At 44.7% G+C, this 12,463-nt stretch overlaps 1 protein-coding gene across 5 annotated transcripts in view; it reads right to left on the reverse strand.

Annotated features, from left to right (window-relative positions):
* Positions 1-12,463, reverse strand: part of SLC44A3 (solute carrier family 44 member 3) — a 74,743-nt gene that overhangs the window by 14,341 nt on the left and 47,939 nt on the right. For 3 of the 5 annotated variants that reach the window (XM_087447079.1, XM_087447086.1, XM_087447071.1), the window contains one exon: positions 9,893-9,979. In XM_087447079.1, coding sequence (XP_087303205.1) covers positions 9,893-9,979 — 87 coding nt within the window. The remainder of the gene's footprint in view (positions 1-9,892; positions 9,980-12,463) is intronic. The other 2 variants (XM_087447083.1, XM_087447074.1) reach the window with 1 other exon arrangement.

The following is a 12,463-nucleotide window of genomic DNA, read 5'->3' on the forward strand; positions in this document are numbered from 1 at the left end:
GAGTTTGTGGCTGAGATTCACACCCATGTGGAAGTCAGGCAAAATCAAGACTTGGGTGCTGGTGGCCCAGGGCATTGCTGGATTCCAGCTCATAGCAGGACGTGAATTCGTGATGGCTGCATCAGAGCCGCTTTTATTCCCTCAACCACTATGACACATCTTTTTTTTCCTTTTATGAATGCATTTTCTAGTCCCTGGCCAAAAATCACTTCCTTCTCCCAACAAGTCTCAATATCTAGGACAAAGACAATTGGGGAACGACAGCAGAGGAATGTACTCAGTCAGGGCCTTGCTTAGAACGGTAGGAAGGGAGGAGGGGGACGTGGGCTTCAAAGGTGGGCAGTCTGAGCCCTCTAACGCTAACTCTGTTCCAGAGGCAGACCCAGATAAAGGGAAACGACAAGAAGAAACCTGCTGTCCATCATGAGGGAGATTAGATTTGGGGTAGGAGCTACTTAATGGTTTAATTTCATTTCCCGCACTAAATGAATTTGGGAAATGTCGAAACTAATCTGTAATTTTTACATTTCTTAAGCACTTAGGATAATGTTGAGAAGTTGGATTGTGAAAGTTCCATCTTCCTTTCTGAACTGCCTCCCCCACCCAGGCCCCACCCTGGCTGTGATCACAGATGATGGTAGGCCCGGCCTCAGCGGCCGTGAGTGTGGCGCCCTAGGCAGACACTAGCAAGCGGATGGGAAGAGCACAGGCGGAGTCAACCTGCAGCTGCCACAGCCCCACCTCCAACACTGTTCATCAGAGCACAGTGTTTTCATTTGTCATCTGCTTCCTTATTTATGGGGAAATTGGATTTTGCTGACTCCAAAGGTAGTTTTCATAGATCAAAGTTGAAAACACAGGTAATCTCCCTCAGCATATTGCCAGCATACCTAGAGTATGTCATGACAGGAAGGTACAAAGGACATTAAGGGATTGCTTCATGTCCTACATGGGGCTCAGACTTGGGAAAGGAGTCTTATAGTTAAGCAAATGGCGAGTCCTTGGATCAGATGACTTTTGTGTTGTTGGAAACAGTCCCAGTCGCCCTTGCTAGGCAGTGACACAATTGCCCTTGACTGCTGAAAAACAGGAGAGTAGAGAAAGAAAATGAAGGCTGGATGCGGAAAGGAGGGGGCCAAACGGATGTGCTGTGCAGGGCAGGTTTCTTTCACCTCAGCCACGGTCATTTTCTGTCTCCTGTGCATGGGTGTGGATTGAGTCCCGGCTTTCCCTCACCATCACCCCTCACGAGCGGAAAATCGGGCATTATTCTGGACTGCAGGGACTGGAAGGGCCGCTCTTAGCAATTCAACTCCCCCAACAAGTCATTAGTGGTTCTGGTGGCGGGTGGGGTAAGGAAAAGAAAGGCGTATCTTGAGAAGTTCCCCATGGATGCTGATGATCCCTAACTGAGCAGGCTACACGGATGACCCCGGCACTCAGCATTATTCTAAGTGCCCAGGATAGAATCAGAGCTCATACACTTAGTGGGTTGATAATAATGATAATGACTTCCATTTATTCAGTATGTACCTCCACATGCCAGGCACAAAACTAAGAGCTTTGCAAACATTATCTCTGTAATTATTTATAATAATTTCGGGAGATAAGCACTGTTAATACCCAATTTGCCTGGCACATGGTAGACTTCCAATATTTGGTGAATGCATGAATAAACTAATTAAACCCTCTCCTTCCTCTCACAAGAGAAACTAACATCTATGGAGCATATATTAAGAGCCTGACACCATGCTATAATATTTATATGTATTAGCTTAGTTAACCTTCTTAACTGCCTGTGAGGCAGCTGTTAAGAATTTTGTTTCATCTGTGGGGAAAGCAAGGCTCAGAGAGGTGAAGTAATTTGTCTAACGTCACACAATAAATGGAGGAGCTATGATTCACACTCAGACCTGTCTGCCTTCTTCCCATTCCATCACACTGCTGGGAAATGGATATACGGTCCAGATCCAAGGAGACGAAGGGGTGAGGAAGGAGCTCTCATAAGATGTGGACAAATATCTTCCAGAAGAAGGGGAGGGCTAAGGTGTAAGGAGAAGAGAGGAGGCTTGGAGAAGGAAGCTGGGGGCTTGGTACCATTAATAAGAAGAGAGACCTCGTCCTTCCCAGGATCCAAATGTTCCCCACCCTTTTGCCCTCTGAGCATGGGCCTGACTTCCATGTTGCCCAAGGGATGGGGAGATCTACATATAGTTCTACTTAAAAGGGAAACCACGGCAGCTCACATTGACATACTGTGTAATGTGACATACACATCTGTCCCCAGTGTCTCAGTGAAGCTCGGAAGGGCAGGGGGAGAGAAGATACAAGGTAGAGAAGAGGGGAATCAGAAAGAGCTCTGCCCACTGTGTGACCCTGACCCTGGTAGAGGCATTCAAGGCCTCTCGCCCCCAGATTTTGCTGTAATGAGGGGAGGGTGCTCTATGATCTCTGAAGTTCTGGTATCTGAATTCCTCCCCTATGAAAGGAGAGCCCTAGTGGACCGGTGAAGACCTGGGTTTGAATCCCGGTGTGAGGCAATCTTGTATTTGTATTACTGTGGCCAGGGACCTCCTTTAAGGTAATACCTCTCATTTGTTCCCAGAGGAGGAGGCTGACTTAAGGCTCTGGGTGAGTTTGGAGGGAGATACAGAGCACAGACTGGCTCAGCCCTTCGCCTTCTCTGTGGGATCCAGCTATCACTGAGAATGCACCTTCTCAGCTCCTCAGCTGTAAGTTTACTGGAGACCCCAGGGGCAGGTCTACATCATTGGCTGGGCCTGGGAGAGGCTGAGTTGGTCTCTCTGTTTCAGGGGTGAAATATTACCAAGCTGTTCCTACAATGTATTTTCCAACCCACTGATTAGGTATTCAGGGCGATATTTCATTTATTTATTTATTTATTGCTGAGGAAGAGTCACCCTGAGCTAACGTCTGTTGCCAATCTTCCTCTATTTTGTATGTGAGCTGCTGCCACAGCATTGCCACTGATAGACGAGTGGTGTAGGTTGGCGCCTGGGAACCAAACCCGGGCCACCAAAGCAGAGTGCGCCAAACTCAACCACTGGGCCACCAGGGCTGGCCCTCAAGGTGACATTTTAAATCTTCATCTGCTTGACTCTTGTGTCTCTCAATTGTTCAGAACTTGGACAAGGACAAGGGAATGATTTATTAGGTCTCCAAAACCTCAACATTCAGCTGTTACTTTCCTCTTGTCTGACCTAGAGCATGTTGCTACAAGATTACCTGTGAGGATGAAGGTAGTTAACACATGTAAAGTAGTTAGCACAGTGCTCGGCACATGTAAGTGCCTAGTAAGTGGTAGGTATTCTTGTCTTCAGGAGCTGCACACCTTGGAGAGAGTCAAAGTAATAAATGCCTAACACTCAGTTGCCTCCCAGGAGGGTTTTCTGATTAGTTGAGGGCCCCTTGCATAACTTACCCTCCCTTCCCTATAGTGAGGCAATCATCCGTTCAACAAACATGAACTGCCTCTCCGAGAAGGTAGAAGAATTTCAAGTCAAGAAGGACTTCAGAGTCCATCCTTAGATGGCAGCTGCTCACTGGGCCTTACCCCAAAAGGAGGAGAAGCTGCTAAGGCCCACTTAGGGAAAAGGACTGTAGGGCCTCACCCTCCTGGGCCTCACCCTTGCAACACGCCCACAGCAGGTGAGAGCCAGGCTCCAGAGAGGCTGCTCCCAAGGAAGCCACATAAAGCCAGGGCTTGAAGCGCAGCAGGTTCTGAGCTGTGCACCAGGAAACATGAGGATACAGTTAGGTTTCTCCCAGACAGTCTGGGGCCTCTGACAAATAGGTGTCTCAATCCCTTTCTATCTAAAGCTAGGGTAGTAGCATTTGCCATGAAACAGCTGGGCTGTGAGGATTACCACTGTCTATAAATGGGCCTTAATGCAAACTATCATGTTGACACACATGTGAGTTTCTTTCTGAAACATGTGCACATGGAGGCACCTCTTCAGGGCTCTCATCATCAGCTGCCTTCCCCAGAATAGCTCCAACCCAGTTGATGGGGGTGGTAGGATTCAGAACCGCTGCTGTCAATGGAAGAACAGCTGTCTGGATGCTCTGTGGTGAGGCTACCTATCGCAGCAATGTCAGCGACCAAAAGAACTGTGCCCTCTTAAGAACCTTTATATCATTTTCATAATGTAGTTAGAGAAATTGCACAATATTCATGACTTTTTTTTTCTCCCCAGATGCACATGCTCCTCTGGGGAGGGGAGAGGAGTCACTGGAGATCTGCCAGTTGGCTTGGGATGAACCAAAACCCGACATGGAAAAGTCACTGAATGCCTTTGCTATTGAGGGATTGCAAGAAAGAGAATCATTGAAGCTAACTGCAAGGAAAGCTGGGAGGAGAGAAGGCTCTGAGATACTACAAAGTCAAGTCTGCCACAAAGGCTTAGAAGACAGAGACCAACATTATGTGCACTGAAAAATGTATTGGCAGGCAGTGTGGGTTGGGGAGTGGGCTATGAGGTAGGGAGGGTAGTGTGTATATTTTCCAAGTAGCAGCAAGTTTTTCTCTGCACTGGACTCGACAAGATGATCTGGGGCCTTTCTGACCAGTACATTTGTCAGTCAGGAAGACAGGAAGCCACCGGCATTTCTGATCAAATGTCAGGAGGCAATAATCTGTGCATTTCTTAGTATCTCTTATCTAGACAGATGCCAAAGTAAAGTCGGCTGCCAGCTTTACGGACTGCATTAAGGGAGATCCGAGTCATCCTGTCCTCTCCTCATGGCGCGACGAGGAGATGCTGCAGATATTCATCAGGCACGCAGCCACCCTGCATAATGACCCATGGCAGAAATGGGATGTGAAAGCTGTCGGACATTATAGTACTCTCCCTGCTGAGAATGACTGAGGTGACTGGCATTTTACCAGAATCTCGTCACAGGTTGTTTTATTTATTTGTTGTTACCATTATGTGGCAGCAGCATTGGGAGAATCGCCATAGGGGGACGCAGAAAGGCGTCTCCTCTTTGTCCGCTCCCATTCTCAGTCCACTCCACAAGATTCTGGAGGCTCGAGATGGGGCCACATAAAACATCGCTGATGTCTGTGATCCCTCACTATGAGTAAGAAGTACAATGTGAAAAGCATGATCCTGTCATTTGGAACACGACAAGAAAACACACAGTTCACATTTTTTCCATTCTGCCCTATGTCCCACACAAAGTGTCACGGCTGCGATGTAGCAGCCTGGTACCCACATGCCCCAGCTCTCAGCTGGGCACCACGACAAGCGTCGGAAAGCCGCATGAGGACCTCGGGGCCATTGAAGCCGACCCCCTCATTCTGCAGAAGCTCAGTAAGGTGGAGGGATTCACCCAAGTTCCACAAAGGAGGCAGAAGCCCACTGCTGCTACACCTTTGCCTGGGAGCCGCTCCCAGCAGACCGGAGCGGAAATAGTCCTTCTCAGACTTGTTCGACCTCAGCCTACAGCTCACTTCCCGCACCCATTCCCACTTCTGCTGGAAGAACAAAGGCTTGAAGAGGAATGCAATGCTCAACATGATAAAAAAATGACAAATTAAAGGAGCCACATAATCAACAAAGTAAAATGTTAATTAAGACAAGAATAACGGCAGTTGAACAACACAGCCAACTCAACTCTGGTGGTAGACCCAGAGCAAAGTATTCCTGCCGCAGTCTGTAAAATCCCAGCTCTCTGCACGGGCACAGGCGCAGCTTTTCAGGGTTGCCAGGCATCGCCTTGGCAGCCAGACGTCTTAACAGAATAATGAATTTGAGTCCTCAGGAAACTAAGTAAAACACCAATTTTGGTTCATAAATAACACGTTTTAGTAAGCCCTAGTGACACACTGTGTACTTTACTGATTGGTAAATAGCCCTTAGTTGTACATGAAAATGAAAATCCAGGACATTCTGCCATTTGCCTATAAGAATTAAAGAAAAGACACTCTGGAATGTTCAGATCAGTTTGGAACCATCAGGAAGAGTCCTGTGGCCCACCAGCGGGTTTCAAACCTAGAGGAACACTGATCTAAAACCAGCATCAGAGCTGGAACAGACGTCTGTGTTCTCAGTGGATGCGAGATGTGCACTTAGGGAGACATTTCCAAAAAGAACTGTGTGTGGACATGTAAGAAACAATAAGAGGCACGTCATTCCTGCTGATGGGTTAGCTTGCAGAGGCCCATAGGGGAACTTCTCAGTCAGGTTTCTGGAAAATGCTGGGAGGGAGGGGGATGCCGCAGGACCTCCTTGCCTGAAAATCTCTGAGAACAGCCAGCCTGGCCTCCCAGAAGCTTTGTCATTGACTTGCCTGAGGGGAGGAGGTGGGCCCCAACTTCCCAACCAAGCCTTTTCTGGATCTATAAACGCATGATTCATCCTTCACCCCCTTCAATGTCCCTACACCTTTCCAGTTCTCCTCCACATAAATCTGCCTGTAACAAGCCTTGCTCAGCTGCCAGTGAACGGACCCGTCTGGGCCCCGGCTTGGACGGGCGCTGAAGGGATCCCCCCAGACAGCGGTTGTGACTCCCTCTCTGGCTGTTTAAAAATCATAGTGGTTAAGGGCTTGGGTCCTGGAGACAAAAGAGATATGGATTCAAATTGTAGTTCCGCCACTAACTCTGTGCCCTCTCTAAGGCTCAGTTTCCTCATCTGTAAATTGGAGATAGTACCTCAAAGGGCTGCAGTGAGAACTCACAACTGATACAATGCAGGAACTTAGTATACAACCGGCAGGACAGGGAGTGCCAAGTGCCACAGCAACTGTTGTTGTTGTTATCAGCTGGTGACCTCCAGTGGGTGCTCTGCGCTCAGCTCTGACAAATCCCACCTCTTCTATGACACCTCCCCAATTACCAAGTCAAAGTACCTCCCCAATTACCAAGATTCCCCTTTCCTGAACTTCCACAGCCCTCATGCCAGCACTGAAACACGCACTTCTCTGTATTGGTATATAAATGTCTCACACTGTTCCCCAGTCCCCAACTAGCTTGTCAGTTCCTGGAAGGCCTGGCTTTGCTCTATATTGATTCTGTTTCACCACGGACCCCCTCCCCCATTACGCCTGGGTTCAAATGGTTGGAATACAGCATAAATAAACAGATAGTTGCAGGATAAACAAATGTGTGAGATGTACACATCTATTATTAAGGTATGTACACACTTGGAATTTATGACATAGAGAGACAAGTAATGAGAAATGAGGAGATGTGGGGTTACCCCCTCTCTGCCAGTGAATTACTGTGCAGCCTTAGGCTGGCTGTCTACCAAATGCACCAACTGCCACCTGCCGCCCTCCCAGGACTAGTGAAGACAGATGAGGCTTCTCAGCAGCAATGGTGAGACACAACCAGCTCCTTGATGTTAAGTAAAGAAGAGCATCTGGGTTCTGATGGTAACAAATGGATCTCATTCTCTTTGAGCATTTCCTAGCTCCTATTGCACAAAACAAGGAAATAAAATAGGCCTTAGCTATTTTAAATCTGATTTCCAGAGAAATCTTCCCCTAGTAACTCATTCCAGTGCCAGGAAATTTTTCAAAAGGTTAATCTAAATTCCTTCTCTCCCTTTAAACTCACTTTCCTTTGCCCACAGCCAAATGAGATCAACCATAACTCTGCCCACCACGATACAATAACTATCCTTAAAAATCTTTATGTCGCTCTGCTTTCCAGTAGTTGATTTAGACTAGAGGTGACCTTTCCCTCTCCATCAATGTTCACATCAATTCGTTTTCTTTCTTTTCCATCCTTCCTCCTCTTCTTTCTCAATCTCCTAAACCTGAGGCCTCCCAGCAGTGCCCACATCAGCTGGCACTGCCTAGTCCTGTAGGAGCCACCCCAAGCTAAAGATGCTCTGACGGCTGGTTTAGGCCAAGGCCTAGTGCACCAGCACCATGATCAGAATCCAAAGGACCTATCCCTGTTGCAACACTGATTCACTACGAGCTAGATCAAAGTCAGCTGAGCCTTTTCGAGATTCAGGGACAATCACTCCCACTGTACATCTGTGATGAGTTCCTCACCTTTCTAATGGTAATTGTAGTGTGGTTAGTACTAACACTACTTATGATCTTGTAAGGGTTAATACAAGGTGGTGAAATTTCAGAATGCAGAAAATATGTCCTTCAGGAAGACAGGGCAGAGAAAACAAACATGAACATGGTATGAGACAATGGTTTTCAAAGGTGTTTTAGCAGCAGAATCCTATCTTCAGACGAAACCTTCAGTGGACTCCCACTCCTAAACCAGATACAAGTGGAGCTGCTCTGGTGGGAAGGCAGGTAGGGTGGTGGTGCTATGGAGCCAGAGCCCACTCTTCCTCCTCCTCCCCCACTTCTCTCCCCTCCTGAAGAGGTGGCCCCTGCAGCACCCACAAGGAGCCCCTAGGCTTCCATGGCGGCAATTGGAAAACTACCAGTGACAGAGGGGCACAGAAAGAACCTTAATTTACACAATACGGTGAGGGGAAAGCAACTCAACTCTAGGGCCTTGTAGGACCACATGGCCAACATATTTGGATATCAACTGTCCCATTGCTTTTGTCTTTCTAGTCTATCTGTCTGTTTCTTAGCCTTGATTTTCATTGTATGTATATTTTATCATAGTTAGTACATTTTTATAATGCATCTCAAAATCTTGGTGGAAGAAGTTGGTGCCTGGATATGTGCACACAGTTCTAGGAAGAGAGAGGCTGGCATATTACACCACGACAAGACATTCATAGGGTTTGGCTTGACTTGCTCTATGACCCACCATTCTGAAAGGTGCTATGGTATGTTACCATATTTTATACATGCTGGCTTGAAGCAACCCAAATGAAAACTCAATACACTCTGAAATGTACTCCAAGATTCTTAACAAGAGCCTTAAAAATAGAGCTTTACTATAAGATGACTACTTCCTCCCGAACAATGAAAGGTATCCTTAATATACTTATAAGACATTAAACATGGATGGTCTAATTAGTCCCTTTACTTCTACTGGTACCTTTATTAGGAAGGGGGCAATGACAAGAAGTACTTTTCTAAGTGAGATTTCTGTAGATGTTTAAATGATAACACAGCCTGCTGAGTTACAAAAATATTGCTTTGTGTAAATTTGACTAATGGCTATCAAAATTTACTAAATTATCTACAGAAAAATAAAACATATATTTAAATTTCCATCAATGTGAAAGACTCAGGAGAGAGAAAAATTTGAAATTCAAACAATCGCAGCATATAATTTTTCTGATTTTTAAAGGAATATTTATAGCTTGAAAGGGAAAGTCTGGTGAAATATATAAAAATTAGGGAGGCAATTCTTTTCCTATTTCAGGAAAATTATAGTTCTTGGAGAAGACATTGAAAATGAGCTCTCAGTTGATATATATTCATTATGCTAGGGTTTCTAAAGCCTCTTCCCCTTTTTATTTCTGAAAAGAGGAACACATTGCTTTCAGAATTTGAAGAATGGCTTTCATGACCTAAGGTTCTAAGGTAAGGTCTGCAAACTACAGCCCAGGAGCCAGTCCATCAGACAGCCTGCTTTCCTCTGGCTGGAGCTAAGAATAATTTCCACATTTTTTTAAATGGTTGAAAAAAAATGAAAAGAAGAACATTTTTTGCAATGTGAAAATTATATGAAATTTGAATTTCAGTGCCCATAAATGAAGTTTCCTTGGAACACAGTGATGCCCATTCATTTACATTTTGTCTATGGCTGCCTTCCCACTACCATGGCAGAGTTGAGTAGCTGTGACCGAGACTGAATGGCCCAAAAGCCTAAAATGTTTACACAATCTGGCCTTTTACAGAAAAATCTGCCAATCCCTGATCTAAGAGATGGAGCCCACCAGAGGGGAGACCCTCTGTGTGCCCCTGCCGCACGTGGTAGGAGACATACCTGGTTGAGATGGCACAGGCATTTGTCAAGACACCAGAAACAGCAGAAGCAACATTTGAACGCGCACCTCGACCATGCACTGCGCTGCTGGGATCAGGTTCAGAACAAAGGAACAGAGTCAGAAGCAACATAGGAAAGAAGTAAGCAGGCAATTTCTGTGGACAAACACTGTTTCTCGTTGGAGACTTACGCACCTGGGGAAGCACTGTAGCAATTCTCATTCAGTGTGGGAGAAGTTCCTCTATTTTGCACATTACTAATTATTTTGCTATTATTACTAATTATTATTATTATTATTACAGGTGAGTGAAGTTTCTCTCTTGTGGGCTCACCTGTTTTGACTGCTGTTGACCTCAGCAGAAAGGGAATTGGTTAGTCTATATTTACTAGCCAAGGTAAACTAGGCCTCTGGTTCTAGTAAAACAAATCTCTCTTCCCTCTTCATCTTACCCTAAGTGGCTTCAATGATAAACTTTGCTTTTTCAAACCAGTTTATATTCATGAAAAATTCACATCCCAAAGACAGAATAAATAGTGCATTGTAAATACTAGTTGTGTGCCCACATAAAAAAAGAATCAAGTTTAACTTTTTTTGAAATAAATCCTATCATTAAGACTTTTAGGGCTAAATTTCAAGGGATAAATTAGTCCTTTGAAATTTAACTTGGATCTTGTGTAACTCGAGTGAATAATTTAATGAAACTCTTGGAGGAGGGGTGATTGAATGAGTCCTACCCACCGCCCCGAGTCAAAAAAAAAAAAAAGCCCTGAAAACAATCCTGAAATAGTCTTCCATGAGGACCCCAGGAATAACTCAGCCTTATATGGACATTTTCTTGTCCCAATGTTAATTCAATTGGATGAAACTTGATCTGGATACTTTTCAGCCTGGCGGTGGTTGTGAATGAGCCATTTAACGTAGGAAAGATCCTGCAGCGGCTGTGTGAAATGTTTAAATTGTAGACACAGTACTACGGGGTGGTAAGGCTGCTGAGGAAGACCATTTCTTTTTAACCTAAGAAAGGACACATTTCTCTAACAGTGACATCACTAACAGGGAGTTTGGCCCCTTGGTCCTTATGGCATCTGGGGAGTGATAAATAAACTTTCAGATCTCTGTCAGAGAGCCTGACCCACCGACATCTTAGATTTATGGAAGGCAGTTTCCCTAGAGTAAGCCGCCTAGCTCCAGGAGGAACAGCAAGGTCCTCTACTGCTCATTAATTTATGATTATCTATTACTAATGCATATATATATTATATATGAATATACTTAAAATAAAAAGCTATTCTGTTCGTCAAGAAATCCTTCTCCAAGTTTCCTAAAATTAAAAGATGAATTTCAAAATGCAGGAGCCAGAGTAGCTAGATTTGGCCTGGATGTGGAAATGCCTCCTTAAGTCACTAAAATGTATATATTTTGTAATCCCTTGAAATTTAGCCCTGATAGTCTCACTATAGGATTTATTTCCAAAAAAGTTAAACTTGATTTTTTTTTAATGTGGGCACATAATTGGTATCCACAAGGCAATATTTCAATAGAAATACAAGTAAATACTCTATGATCAGGAGCAACTGCTTACCATGCATTTCAAGATAAGGAAGCTAGAAAATTTTATGTGAAATTCAATCAATTGTTCCTAACTGATATACTAATCTTAAATCTTCATTATGGACTTAAAAATATCAACAATTCAGATTTATGTTTAAAAGGGTAAATAAAAGCAACTCTAAAATATGATAATGAATCCACATGTAAAATTTCCCCAATTTACTAAAGACACATACTTATACCCAAAAGGTGGGAATCAGGTAAGTATGTGAAACTCTGACCAAGTCACCAATACTGAGGTGGGGACAGAGGAGAGATTAACACTGTGTGAGAACAGAAAAGTTGGGAAAAATCCAACCTTCCCTTGTTTGGCAGGCCAGAAATACCATGAGAACAGCTGTTTTCCTGGTGTTCTGGTTTCCACCGGCATTCATAACCAAATGTGCATGGAAATAAAAACCAGGGAGGAGAAAAACCCCCAAGCACAAAAGCCCTTCAGTTTTCTGTCTTTTGAACTGAGATTTAGGTCAGCTTGCCTAGTTCTCCCTCTTAAGTGTGTGTGCACCCCCCCCCCCCCCCCCCCCCCGTCACTTCCAGTAACCCTCTAGGAAACACAAAGGCAAGGAATATTTTAGCATTAAAACAGAAACAAACAAATATTACATTTATCTTGTAGTATATTTTCTTACTTTTTAAAAAAGCATGACACATGTCCACAAAAACTTAAGTTTCATCTGAAGAATTCCTCCCATTTGTTCGGCATTTAAATAAGAAGGAAAACCAGCTAACTCAGAACTATTCCCCGCACCTCCACCATTGTCTTAGCGAAAAACCCAACAAACTAAACTATAAACAAAACAGAGACTGGGGACAAAAAGTTTGCTGGGGTGGGGGTGGAGGTCGGGTGAGGGCATGGGACCTGAAGAACATTCCGAATGCCACTGTCACACGTCACACTCCTGTCCCCAGAGCTGCTGTAGTTTTCCAGTGATGGACTTTTCTGCCACCCGAACAGACTG

Source organism: Ceratotherium simum, chromosome 2 (genome assembly GCF_057802395.1).
Source record: "Ceratotherium simum simum isolate JZ-2026a chromosome 2, ASM5780239v1, whole genome shotgun sequence".
Taxonomy (NCBI): domain Eukaryota; kingdom Metazoa; phylum Chordata; class Mammalia; order Perissodactyla; family Rhinocerotidae; genus Ceratotherium; species Ceratotherium simum.